General features: G+C 41.9%; 1 protein-coding gene across 1 annotated transcript; it reads left to right on the top strand.

Annotated features, from left to right (window-relative positions):
* Positions 1-356: 356 nt before the first annotated feature.
* LOC135259965 (CUB domain-containing protein 1-like) lies at positions 357-14,029 on the top strand. Its single transcript, XM_064345377.1, has 11 exons — positions 357-615; positions 3,331-3,543; positions 3,944-4,300; positions 4,829-5,182; positions 5,879-6,076; positions 7,423-7,794; positions 8,921-9,277; positions 9,321-9,394; positions 10,039-10,057; positions 11,655-11,688; positions 12,541-14,029. The coding sequence occupies exons 1-11, from the start codon at positions 555-557 to the stop codon at positions 13,016-13,018; spliced, it is 2,517 nt and encodes an 838-aa protein (XP_064201447.1). The 5' UTR covers positions 357-554; the 3' UTR covers positions 13,019-14,029.
* Positions 14,030-14,185: the final 156 nt, after the last annotated feature.

The raw sequence follows: 14,185 nt of genomic DNA, 5'->3' as shown, positions 1-14,185 counted from the left end.
CCAAGCACTAAAAGAGCATGCTCTTGGTGGTAGCAAAATGAGTTCAAACGAATTGGTTCTCTTCAAGTTTCTCATCAAATTTTACTGTCATTTGGTTTTTCAGTTGGGCTCTCTGATTTGATAAAGGTTAGTGAACACAGGCGAAGAGATTAAGCTCTTTGGAGACCTCATTCAAATAAATGATTCTCACAGCACCTTGATCTTCTCCCACTGTAAGTCTCAAAATGTGTATCTTTCTAAAATGACCATGGTCATAGTTTTTAATGTTTCTTACCAACGGAAGCAATCCGTTTTGGGCGGAATTAAGCAGTGAATTGCCGTAGCTGAAATGAGAAACAGGTAAAGACACGCCCTTCTGTACACTCCTTTACCTGAGTGAAAGATTACGCACCAGGAAGCTGAAAGGACATAGGCCTACTGTACACCTGGTTTGTTGGCCGTAACGCGAAGCTGCGGATTGTTGCCTCTGCTACAGGAGCATCGCCCATTAAAGACTCATTCAAGTTTCCTAGACGGTGGTGACTTAGGGAAGCAGAATTAAATTCCTGTTTTTAATGGCTTGTTGGTTTCCTCTGCTCGTTGGACTGCTCCTATCGGTGGTTCTAAATATCTCAGGTAAGAACAACGCAATGGCGGATTTGAGGCGCTAGCGCAGTTGGGCTTTATTTCTATTGGCTATAGCAACATCGAACTGTGACAAATAATGTATGTGTTATATTAGTATCGAAAGTAATTTTAAGAATTCTGAAACAAAGGAATGTGGACGCGTGAACTGTGCAAGCGTTTGTGTCTTTTTGTGTTTATTTTGCAAGAATATGGCCTACAGCGTTCACCGGGATAGTTTATTCTGTGGCCTAAATTTAAACACGTGAATTCGCAACGTGTATTTTCACAGAACTACTTAATCTCAAAAAATGTTTTACTTTTTATGATACTTCTAAACATTGACAGACATGTAAAGCTAACAGTAGCTGAATTACCCATGTTCTGTTTGTGCGGTGTGTATTTAAGATTGCAACAACAATCAACAGTTGTGTACAACTGATCTGCTGAATGAGCTTTGTTTGTCTCTTGTAACTGCCTATTTTGCGCGGCAAAGATTATACATACAGAAGATGTTGCTAATTGAACCTTGTGGCCACATTCAACAATAGTTCTTCAGTAACCCTGGCTGCAAATCAAACTGTAGGCTACATGGCAACTCGCTTGTGAAGGAAATATGGTGGCTCAGAAGACTCAAATCAAAAGGTCTACATTTCAATAGTTCAGTAGTTAGAACTACAGGACTGGAAGCTGCTAAAAGAAGACTCAGACTTTTGATATTATTAGTTCCTCACATCTACAGCAGCAACAGCACCAATGTGCAGTGACAAAAAGACGATTGCCTGTCCCTGTGGGTGGCTGTAAGCAAAGGATACCTATTAAACTGTGTTTGTGGCTGGACATTACAAGTCAGCCTCCCATGCCTGAAATGATCAATGGGACACATCAGTAAAATCATCTGTGTCACTGTAATGCATGTACAACATTGTATCATCAGGCTTCAGTCACTATAACTCAAACAGAAGTGTTTTTCAGTTTTTCAAGAGTATGTACAATTATTGTATAAATAGGAGCCTAAGTTTGGTGTATTATGTCTGTTGTCAAATAGTCTCTATATATCTGCCATAATCAAGTGCATGGTGGATTGTGGCTTTTTGAACCAGTGTCAGGTGCAGTTGTTTAAAACCAGGTGTATATTAATCATGTGTGAAAGTGGCTGTTACAGTATCTGTAAATCTCCTTCCAAGACCAGTCACCTGCATGTTCACTCTGCTTTTGTTGTGTTACCTGTCAGAGATGTCCTGTTTCTTTATTACAGTTACAATAGAAATTATGGATGCTGTACTATAATAATGATGCATGGTGTATTGGAATAATACTAGTAATAATCTCCTACTGTGAGTATTTGTTCCCTCTAGACCACTGTGGTGGCTAAAGTGCAATTACCCATTTAAGTACCAAGCTTGACAAAAGGTAAAAAAAAAACAACCCTGTGTGCTTTATAGCTCATTGACTGTTTTATTGACTGTTTAGTGGCAGTGAAAATAGTGGCTGAGAAAGGGGTTTTTCTTGCCTGACTACAGCTGTAACGCCCCTGGGGAGAAGAAGAGGCAAGTATGTATAGAGCCAGCGCACTGGCTCAGTTCCAGCACTCAGTGATTTCTTTTACAATCTCCATCTGCCAGTGCTGGAAACACCAAATGGATTTAAACCTACTGAAAGATATGAGTGAAAAAAGGATTGTATTTGATATCCTTCAGTGCTGCTAAGGACAAAAAAGATTATCCTTTAAATCTAGCTAGACACATGGGCTAGACAGATGCACTCTGATTTTTATATTCTCATTTCATAATCACAAACTGCGGAATGGTAGCTGTTCAGAAGCTGTGGAACAATAAAATTGCTTTTAGTTCTAATCAGAGATGAAGATATGCAAATCTGTACGGGAGGAGAATTCGGCATAATCCAGTGAATAGGTGGATCCGATCCTCGGTTTTACTCTGACCCCTCACCAAAAATGGCTAGTTTTCTCTGCAGTCTGTCAGCTGTGCTGCTGCAGCTGTCGTATGGGATGTAGCTGATGTCACTGGCACAGGCAGATTACAGGGGCCTGTTGCTGGAGAGCAGTGAGGCAGGGCTGGTCCAGCTTACTCAAACCCTCAAATAATATGATATCTGCGGCATATCAGTCCATCTAGCTGAGTTTAAATGTTTTATGAAAACTGGAAACAAACCTTTTGGATTAGATACATGTGCTTGTTTTCATTAGTGTACAGTAAATGTTTTTTTACCTTTGCATGTTTTGAAAAAATAAAAATCTTCCAGGGCACCATTCTATGCCAACTCAACCAGAAACAGGACCTTTGTTGTGCCTGAAACTAAAAAATACTGAAAATAAAAAATGCTATTTGTTTTTTTTTCCTATTTAATTGTGACCTGGTAACAGTTTACTCAGGGGTTCAGGGGTGTCAGACTCTAGTCCTGGAGGGCTGCAGTTAGTGTCTGCAGGTCTTTGTGGTTTCCTTTCAATCTGCTGCCAATTAAGGCCTGGAGAACAAGATGTGTGGACTCTTTAGTCAATCAATGACTTAATTTAATCGCTAATGCTGAAACACACTGAAAACCTGCAGACACTGCAGCCCTGACTTAACCACTGACTTAAGTCTGACACCCCCGTCTTAACTTGGGCCTCCGGTTCAATCGAGTATCACATGTTTTTCAACTACAGGAACCCCTATTTAATTCTGGCAAGTTTGATCACCATTAACACCATTTCCCTCTGTCTAGAGAGCCAAACTGTGTCCCTAACTCTGGACCAGGGAGCGAGGGTCACCATCTCCAGGCAGGGGCCCACGGGTCCAGACTGCACTGTGTGCGTCACAGAGGGCTCCATCAAAAGGTGTTCCATGGAGGCCATCAATGGCACCAACAGAATCTCTGTGGAGTTTACTTGCCCCCAGCCACACAAATTCTTCACTGTGGACATAAACCGGAAGATTGGTGAGGGCTTGTGCCTGGACCTGCAGAAATACGCAAGTTTATCTGGTTCTCAGAGTGACAGGGGACACTGGTGGCGTCTGCTTCATGACAAACTAGTTAGGGCACTGGTATAGAGAATGGAAGGAGCATAAGTTTGGCCATAGGAATAGCTACTTCTGGGTTTCCCCCTTTGGCCGATAAAGGCCTAGCTAAAAGAACAGTTTGTATGTTAAGCATATATATACAATGATCAGTGTATGTGCAGCATTTACATGATCCACTTTGGTATACTGTGATTATGCAATTTGTAATATACTGAATTATGCCTGTGTGTCATGTGATAGAGAGGTATGTAGTGTACAGTATTGATATGTGGCAGTATGTTACAGTGCAGTATATTATTCCCCTTCTTCTGCCACAGTTTGCAAAGGGACCTCCTGCAGTGGGGACATCATCCAGAGCGAACCATCGCAGTTTCAGGATTTTAACAGAACCTTCACTTGGGATCTGGAGCCTGAGCGCCCGAGGTCCTTCCGTCTGAGCTTCACTGGTGTGGGTCTGAGGCAGGTCCTGCCCTCTGAGACGTGCCCAGGTCTGCACACCTACACCATAGTGACTAACCAGTCCACCGGAACGACTGCCATCGGAACCTTCTGCCCAAGCGGCACGATCTCCTCCATCCTGGCTCTATCCCAGAGCCAGGTGGTGCTGCAGGTCCCAGGGGGGCAGAGCCTGGACCCCGCCACCTTCAAGGTGTCTGTTGGCCCAGAGATCAAAAGTGAGCAGGGAGGGGTTACTGCAGGGGGTGCTCACCAGAGATTACTGAAACTTATAGTTGTTTATTGAATTGTGTTATTGTCATACTTATTACAGCTGCATGCCAAATGACATTATTATCACTCTTACTACCGCTGTATTCCAAAGCATGTTCTCACACTTATGAAACCTGTACTCCAAAGTAGGTTATCACACTTTTTACACCTGTATGCCACACCATGTTATCACATTTATTATAGCAGTATGGAAAAGTACATTCATTCAAAGTACATCTTTATTACAGCTGTATACTAAATAGTGGTATTATAATCCATATTTTAGCCATATGCTAAAGCGTATTATTTTCACACTTATTACAGCTGTATGCCACATCACATTATTGTACTTATTATAGCTGTATGCTAAAGCTTTTCATTAAGGCACATATTAGAGCTGTATGCCATTATCTTTATCTACTCGTCAACTGTGCTTGTGTCCTACAAAACAGATATCTAACCCTTGCTTCTTTCTCTACCTTATTGTCCTCTAGCTCTTGCATTAGTTAAAGTGGTGCTGCCTTCCGGGTCATCAGCTACCAAATTCTTCTCTCCCAACTACCCTGTCAGCTTCCCCGATGATGACCTGATGACCTGGGATTTCGAAGTCCCGTCACTGCACAATTACACCGTGCAGTTCCTGAATTACACAGAGCCTCAGTGTATCAAGAAGGACGTGTCGGTGGAGTACCACAGGACTGGCAATATTTTCATCGGCAAGACTCTGCGGGATCCACAGCCTGCCAACAGGCAAGGGAACTTCTCCTTGACTCTGAGGAACTGTGAGATGGACACCAAGGTCAAACCTGGCCTCACCCTGAACTTCCAGGTCTCTGTGGTCATGCAAGGTAGACCATTGAGTGCTGAAATGTACTGTTTGGAAATAACGTTCTGCTTTTGTGCTAGTTGAACATTAAAAAAGAAACTCTTGATTGATCCTAATTACTAGCAGTAAAATAGTATTTTCACACCATACAAATTCAAAATAGGTTTTTGAATGGTTTTTTGGTTTTGATGTGGTTTCAGTTCTGCATGCATCATAGTTTGCTCAGTGCAGTTGTAGGAATGACATCGGGAAGGACCTGAAAAGCTGAAGCTACACTGCATGAAGACTACGTGAATACTCGCACGGTTGTTCTGTAAGGGCACCTGATATGCTGGAAGGCCCAGACAGCTGTGACTCACTCTGGCTCCACCCCTGATTTGTGCCTCGGGGGCGTGGGGGGGGCTTCCAAAGTTGAGGCGTCACCGTGCCAACAGGCACTTAACCAGGAAATGAGCCTACTTCAGAATGATGGATTTCCTGATGGTAGTTATGGTGTCAGAGTTATGAGGGTGTCTTATGTTGCAAAATATTCTGTAACTTTATACAATACAAAGCACCTCGGGCATGTTTTTGCTAAGCCTGTTCTTCTGGCATAAAGCGTGAAGTGTAAAGTAAAAAATTGATCTCCTCCTTCTCATCTTTTCCACAGTCCTGCATTCATAGGAAGAATGTGACATGAGTGTGTGTGTGTAACTGTGTATTTTTTATGTGTTTCCAGCAATTTGTGCTGTGGACCTGCAAAAGCAAGAAGGAGTCGTACTCTCCATTGCGAAGAAAGACCCCAGCTCACACTGCCGAATGAAAAAGGACTCTGTTGTCCAGGAGACAATCAAGATAGCCTCAGGAAATATTTACAACCTATCTTTCCCAGGCTGTGTGAGTGAAGAACTCATACTAACCATGAACAAAACCATTGGTAAGTTTTCTCTGTCAATCCTGTCTCAGTCCATACAAAACATGCACCAGAGTAAGACTGGGCCAATTGGAAATCTGTGTCTCTCGGTGTCTGGCTGGGCCAACCACACAACACATATCAAATTACTGCTCGTATTGGTTTGCTGTCAATGCTGAAGTCAGAGAATAGGCTATTGTGGCAAAACTGTGATTCTATTCTGTTTTGTACTGGTGTCTTTTATGGAAAAGCATAAGAACTTGATTCTCATATATGATAAAGCTGTATGTGCTGGATTTTGGGAGTGAAGCAGCCTACATTATTTCAGAAAATTGGATTGCAAGATCACACGATTATTGCTGGACCCTAATGGCTGGCCAAGAACAGTCTCTTACTGAGGGGCTGGCTAAGTCGCTTGCATTGTTGAAATATACGCAAGTGGTGGTGTGCAGTAGGTGGTAGTATTAATCCATTGTTGAAACATGTGCGAGAGGCAGTGGCATGCAGTTGGTGGGAGTATTAAGCGACTAGCGACAGCAGGTAGTATGACCATTTTGAAGGACAGAAAAACAGCACAATTGTGTATGTGAAATGGTGTTTGTAGGTAGCTAGCTATTGTGTTAATAGCCTACAGCAAATTCTATATTTGTTGGATAAGTTCAAAGCACTGGAATATGTTTGCTAGTCTGGTTGCTAGCTAACTAGTTTCTGTATAATAGCTCAATGCCTAGTTACATGTAGCTCACATTTAATGGTTAGCTGAAAGCTTATCGATGACTAACTAACTACTTTGCTAACGTCTATTTTATTGTGAAGCTAGCTTACTTGGCTATCGATAGCCAAAGACCTCGTTTAAGTATGGAAAGGTATGGTGCTCACCATACCTGGGATTCATAGACTTTTTGTGTTATTGATTTAAAAATATTAGAGATCAAAAATAAAAAGTGATATAATTTTGACTTTAAATAAAGAGGTATCGTCTGCAAACTTATGTTGAAAAAAGGATCCAGCAACATTTACGAACAAATAGTCACTGGTCCAAGGTTCCAGTTTCTGACAGATATCTTCCCCACCGGCTGTATCCAGGGTCCAGTTGAATAAGGCTTGCCTAGTCTTGTCAATACAGATGTTTTGAAAGTTTTAAGCACATGTACGTTTAATATTCACTGTCTGCAAGCAACTTTCTGACTCATTTCCTGTGTTGTGACCTGAATTTACACACGTAATATTACTACATGCCTATGACATGCAAAATCTATATTTCACTCTTTTATCTCTCTTCAACTACAGATGGTTATCTTTAGAATTGGCTTCAGGACTAATGTTAAAATGTGATCGTGTAATGCGACTGCCTACTTTGGTGTTGTCAGAGTGTCAGCAGTTGACGAAGTGCCTGGGGAGCAGCGTGTCTCTTTCTGCCCCCGCCCTGCCGCCGTGTCTGCCCACACCCCTACGTAGCATCACCTGGCATCTGCGTCCCCCGCAGCATGGAACAGTGGAACTGCTGCAGCCTACGGGCAACCTGCGCCAGTTAGTGGGAGAACAACCCTGCAATGCCAGCTTCAGCCTCACAGTCAAGGAGGAGAACGGAGACACTGTCGGAACCTACTGCCCAGTTGGCCCTATTCAGAAGATCCAGATCCACTACAACGTGTCTGTCATTGCCACGCCCACCTCCAGAAATGGCCTCAGCAAGGCCTCAATGCCCTTTCTCAACGTTTCCTTCAACAAAGAGATCTCAGGTAGAGACGTACAACCCGGACCATTGAAACAGATTGCCTCTTCCATAGCTCTTTTGCAGTCCTATTTTTGCTATACAAAGCCTTGCACGGTGTATAGCCTTGCTAAATATAATACTATTTTGTACTATAATACTGTTTTGTGCTATTATATAATTTTTTTGTTAACACGCTCTGTTCTTGATATTTCCGATCATTCATAATTGATTTCTCATCACATCCCATGTGTAACCTGAGCTGTTCTGATGGGCTCAGAAATCTTTCATTGCATTATTCAGTTTTCGGCACACATGGCACATGCCTGTAATAGCGCCATCCTTTTAAGAAAATGCCACAGGTTGCTGTGGTAACTGGCTTGAAAAGAAATGGACTTTGTTCATAGAGCTGAGGAAGAAAAGAGAACACAGAGCTGAGCTGATTAAACCAGTTCTCTCGTTTAGCTAGAACCCATTTAGCTACTCTGTGGGGAATTTTAACCCACAATCCTCTGTTTATGCCTGAGCCACCATACCTGATGGTAAGTGCAATTTAGCTCAGAAGAGGAGACAGTCTAAATGCTGTGTTTCTTTTATAATCTCTGTGATTTCCCTAATCAGGTGCCTAAATTGTGGCCACAGGAGTATGCTAAGCAGCCAGCTTTTATTGCAGTGGGCTAACAGTGAGGAAACAATGCAGGGTGTGTGTGTGTGGTGTGCATGTGTGCATGTGTGTGAGAGAGAGCACATATCTCAGATGTGTAGATCAGATATATGCATGTCCACTATAAAAAAGACACTATGAATTTGAAAGTATAGAGGAAATGCCACCTTTTGCTTTGGCAAAAAATAAATTTGAGACCTTTGAATATGAGAGTTCAGTCAGCCTGAATATTTCAAGATACAGTGAGTGATCAAGCTTTACAGTGGTCATGTACCTTATTTGAGTATTGGTTTGTTCCTATAAAGGGAGCTACAATACCTGATGTGACTTGATGTAACCCAAATGGGTTAAACAGACAACACTTAAAATGTTACCGCATGAATGCATTTATAGTGTCCATTTCAGGCATTTAGCATTGTAAGGATACGTATGTAAAATTTGTTAAAGAATTTCAAGCTGCACTTAACACAACCCTCTGTATGCTTCTTAGAGAGATACATCTTTTCAGTCGTACCCCGGAAGGGTGTGCCAGTCCTCCTAGCCACACCCAACTGGCCAGGCGGGATGGATGCCTACTCCACGGTTTCGTGGATCGTTCAAGTGCCCCCAGCATACCGTGCCAACCTGCTGTTCCTCGATGTCAACCAGCCCAAGTGCAGCAGTCGACACACAGTGATGAAGGTGCAGACGCTGGGCTCCCGTGAAGAGATGTTCAGCCGGCGGGAGGACGAGAATGCTGCCGTTGAGCTCAGTGTCCCAGAGACCTTCTACCTCAACATGTCCAGCTGTGAGTCAGAAGAAGGAGTCTTCAGTGTGCTCTCCCAGATTACACTGCAGGAGAATACCCGTGAGCATTATCATCTTTTTCGTCTTCTTGCTAGTAGTATTAGTAGTAGTAGCTGTCGCAGTAGTAGTAATAGTGGTAGTGGATGTTGTTGTAGCGGTGGTAGTAGTAGTGGTGGTAGTATTACGGTTGTAGTAGTGTTTGCAGTGGTAGTAGTAGTGGCAGCAGTAAAAGTTTTAGAAAACACAAAAAACAGCAATGGTTTGGTGAAGGATCATGAACTTCAACCACAGACAGTTCTGTGACTTTTACAGATGTACTGCACGTGCATGATGTCAAAGTCGCTTTAATTTATTTTGCACTGCAAATAAATTGTTCATGTATAATCAATATGGCTTAAAATGGTGGATACATGTGTACTCTACGTTCTCCGCACTGACAACAGGGTTGTTCCTGGCTCAAAACAGGGCTTGGGTGGTGACATTGTGTAACTGCGTCTGCAGTTTGTCCAGCGTTACTGCCATCATCAACTCAATGTATTGTCTCCCTGTATTTAGCTACATTTAGAATATAAATATAATTGTGGTATTTGGAATTGCAACATGCCTTCAATTGCATTTGTTTTTTGTCACTCAAAACTTTAGTTTAAAATATTAATTAACTTTTTTACTTGATCCACACAAATGCCATCTTACTGTATTTAAATTATTTGTATACAATCACTCAAAAATGCTTGCACCATCTTTTTTGTCACTGGTGTTACTTATACCTTAAATAACATTAAAGGCTTTTCAGTATTTTATTTCTCTGTTAAATCTGCACAGATAGACAAAAACAGTGTAGGTAGGTCAATGATAATACAGTAGAATCTACTTAATTGCATAACAGATTATCGCATTTTTGGGTTATTTACATAGAATTGCCAAATCCTGAACCATTTCCCATTCATTCCACTGTAAACAGATTGCATATTTACATAAAGCATTAGCACATGCTTAGGCTATTTTCATAGAATTATGTCCAATTATGTTGCATAATGACCTATAAATAGGATATGCTAAAAGTCGGCAGATGCGAATAAATAAGCCAATAATTTCCTGAATATAAATAATTGGACAATGTAACTGCATGCATTTGTTTGGGCATGACATTTTATTTTAACAGAAATCATTACAGCTATCCAACCTGAGCAAATAGCTGTAATGGTTTCTGTTCAAATAAAATGTTGTGCCCAAACAAATGCATGCAGTTACATTGTCCAATTACTTATATGCTGGGGGTGGGGGGCTTGGCTGGTGAAAATGCTGAGTGGCTACTGACTTTGGAAATCCACTAGCCACAGTGGCTGGTAAGCCAGAAAATTATTGTCAAGCCCTGGTGGTAGTAGTTGCAGTAGTAGTGGGAGTGGTAGTAATTGTAGTAGTAGTGGGAGTGGTAGTAGTTTCAGCAGATGTAGTGGTAGTAATTGTAGTAGTAATTGGAGTGGTAGTAGTTTCAGCAGTTGGAGTGGTGGTAGTTTCAGCAGTTGTAGTAGTAGTAATTGTAGTAGTAGTAGTAGTGATAGTAGCTGTAGTTGTAGTGGTAGTAGTATTAGTTCTTATTTTTGCTTCTGCTGCTTTATTTTTTATTCCTCATATTTATTGTAAGCAGTATGTTTAGTCTATTTTTATGGCTATTTCTATTCTAACTATCCTGTGATTTTAATAATCGCATCACAGAAAATGTGCTGTATCATTTAATGTTCACCACAGACCATTACCTTAAGTGATGGCTGTAATTGGAGTCATGAATGCTAGTGTGATGTTATCTCAAAGTCTATTTCTTAAATGCTCAGTTGTTTTTTTAGTCCCTGAACTTGCCGCTCAACCAAGTGGTTCAGTTGGCAGCTCAGCTGGCAGTTAAATGGTTAAATCATCTGCAACACAGAATTTCAGATTTAACAAGACGATTTAGAGCATTACACATTATTTAGTGATAGTAGAGCACTGTATATTACTCAGTGGGAGAAGAGCAGTGTAAATGACTTTGTGGTAGCAGTGCAGTGTACCTCTTGTGTTTGAATGACTCTGGTAAAATGGATTTGCGTGATTCCATGAACTGTTGAAAATGTTCAAGTTTCATACTCATTTTCATGCTCAACAGTACAAATTATGTATGAAAAGCTGATATCAGAGTAGGAACAGTGAGAAGATTGGGGGATTGGTGATGTTCTGGCCTTTTCTTGTGTGTGTGTTCAGGTGGTATTGGGATCATCTGTGGTATGTCATTGGGGTGGTGTTGCTCCTTGTGCTCGGGTATCTGATGTTAGTTGTGTGTGTGGTGATCATAGGTAGGTTGGATGTTGATCAGGTGAGTGTGTGGTTGTGTGTGTGTTGATTAGGTGAGTGTGTGGTTGTGTGTGTTGATTAGGTGAGTGTGTGGTTGTATGTGTGTTGATCAGGTGAGTACATGATCCTGGTGTGTGTGGTGATCAGGTGAGTGTGTAGTTGTGTGTGTTGATTAGGTGAGTGTGTGGTTGTGTGTGTTGATTAGGTGAGTGTGTGGTTGTATGTGTGTTGATCAGGTGAGTGTGTGGTTGTGTGTGTTGATTAGGTGAGTGTGTGGTTGTGTGTGTTGATTAGGTGAGTGTGTGGTTGTGTGTGTTGATTAGGTGAGTGTGTGGTTGTATGTGTGTTGATCAGGTGAGTGTGTAGTTGTATGTGTGGTGATTAGGTGAGTGTGTAGTTGTGTGTGTTGATCAGGTGAGTGTGTGGTTGTATGTGTGTTGATCAGGTGAGTGTGTGGTTGTATGTGTGTTGTTCAGGTGAGTGTAGTTGTGTGTGTTGATCAGGTGAGTGTGTGGTTGTATGTGTGTTGATTAGGTGAGTGTGTGGTTGTGTGTGTTGATTAGGTGAGTGTGTGATAACAGTGTGTGGTGACCAGGGGCCTGTATCACAAAGCAGGATTACTAAGTTAGCTGCGGTGAGTAAAACCTGGAACAGCTTTTTACTTCAGTCCATGTTTCAGATTTGGGAGGGTTCTGGATTTTACTCAGTGCAGTTATCCAGTTAACTCAGTATACTTGCCCCAAGTGAGTATTTGATTGTGGTGTGTGGTGACCCGATGAGTCCGTCATCATGGTGAGTGTATAAGTGGTAATCATGTAATGTAATGTGTGTGGTGATTAGGTGAGTGTGTGATCCCGGTGTGTGATGACCAGTTGAGTGTCTTATCTTGTTGTGTGTGCTGACCAGATGAGTATGTGATTATGGTGTTTGTGGTGACCTAGTGAGTCTGTGGTTGTAGTGCGCTTGCTGACCCACTGCCCCATTTCTGTGTTTCTGCAGGAAGAAGAAAGCGCAGGCGCCTGCAAACGTTTCCATCTACAACCCCAATGGTGTCTCCTTCGTCCCGGGACATTACCCGTTCCCTAAATCTCGTGCAGACAACGAGTCTCACATCTACGCGTCCATCGAGGACACCATGGTGTATGGCCACCTACTGCAGGGCTCTGATGAGCCCTCACCTGTCACCGACCTTGAGGGCAGGCCACAGGTGGACATTTACCGATCCTTCACTGGGCCCACGGAAGCCCCGCCTCCATTGCTGCCTCACATCCGCAGGCAGGAGAAGCTTCCGGAGATCGGGGCCCCTGAAGTGGACGTGTACCGCCCTTTCATACACCCGTCTGAAAGCGCCCTGCCCATGCAGCACAAGCCTTTGACCCCTGAGGAACACATGGTGGAAAACGAGGTGTACAGCCCTGGCAGCAATGGAGTCCCCTCTCCCCATTCCCTCACTCCCGGCGCTGACAGCAAACAATGACCATAGCCAGAGCAATGCTGAAAAGGGAGGATGTGTGTGTGTGTTTGTGTGTACACAGTATATGTGTGTGCTGGGAGGTGCACAGGGAAATGTAAGGAATGTAAGGAATTTACATAAAACGTAAAATATTTCTCCACTTGCAATTTAACTTTTTCCTAGTATGGGCTTTAGGGTTCCAGAATGATAATATCCACCCACCATGCCTCGTTCTCTCTCTCTCTCTCTCTCTCTCTCTCTCTCTCTCTCTCACTCACTCACGCACTCGCACTCGCACTCGCACACGCACACGCACACGCACACGCACACACACCACATTTTATCATAGCCGTCTTTTTACTGACCTCCACTGGACTAATGTAACTTCGGAGGTTTTTTAATATCCGGCAAGTTTTTTTAAACGTGGAGCTCAAGTAAAAATATGCAGAGAAACCTATTTTAATTTGTCTATTTAATGCCTCTTTACGTTTATATAAATTCACTTTTGAAACATTTTGCACTACATTCTTTACAAATCCCATCCACATTTTAGAAATCTATTTTTAAATCTTTGAAATACATTTCAGACCCCTTAATGCTGCAACACTTGAATTTCTTGAGTAATAGTAAATATAAAACAAAACGGGTGTATAAAGTTGAAGAAATTGGGAAAACAGAGGGTTTCAGATACTAAATGGAACAATTAAGTAAATGTTGGGAGTGTTTGCAGTGACTAATTCTTATTTCTCATCATTGGGTTGCTTCCAGCACGTGCCATAATTGACATTTATTTGCATTTCTGAATGTGTTGGTCCGCTATGGTCACCACCCTTGGCCAAAGAAAGTTTATGTAAGTTGTTTATATTGAAATGTTTTTATTTTCTTTATTTCTATTTCGATTGAGCATAGTTATTTATTTCGAAATGTCTACCATAATATTTGTATTTTGCTGATATTCTGTGCTTGTTTGAACAGTTGTATTTTCTCTAGTACTCTGATTCCAAAATAAATGTTCAGTTACAAAGTTGAGCTCAATTGGGTGGAATTGTCACATTTTACATTTTGGGAGCAAAGTGTCTTTGTTTTTTTGTTTTACTGGCAATAGATTTTTATATTTCAGTAGGACTTGATTCAACTTTATGATGAGATTTCAAACTCACTAACAAGTCATTTGTTATTTACAGGAATGTA

The sequence above is a fragment of the Anguilla rostrata genome, chromosome 1 (genome assembly GCF_018555375.3).
Source record: "Anguilla rostrata isolate EN2019 chromosome 1, ASM1855537v3, whole genome shotgun sequence".
In the NCBI taxonomy this organism is placed as follows: domain Eukaryota; kingdom Metazoa; phylum Chordata; class Actinopteri; order Anguilliformes; family Anguillidae; genus Anguilla; species Anguilla rostrata.
The sequence above is the reverse complement of the archived record's forward strand: the minus strand, read 5'-3'. Positions and strand labels throughout refer to the sequence as shown.

Coding starts and splice junctions, on each gene's coding strand:
- LOC135259965 (XM_064345377.1), top strand. CDS start 555: ATGGCTTGTTGGTTTCCTCTGCTCGTTGGACTGCTCCTATCGGTGGTT. Junction 7,795..8,920: donor CTTCAACAAAGAGATCTCAG/GTAGAGACGTAC, acceptor TATGCTTCTTAG/AGAGATACATCTTTTCAGTC. Junction 9,278..9,320: donor TACACTGCAGGAGAATACCC/GTGAGCATTATC, acceptor TAGTAGTATTAG/TAGTAGTAGCTGTCGCAGTA.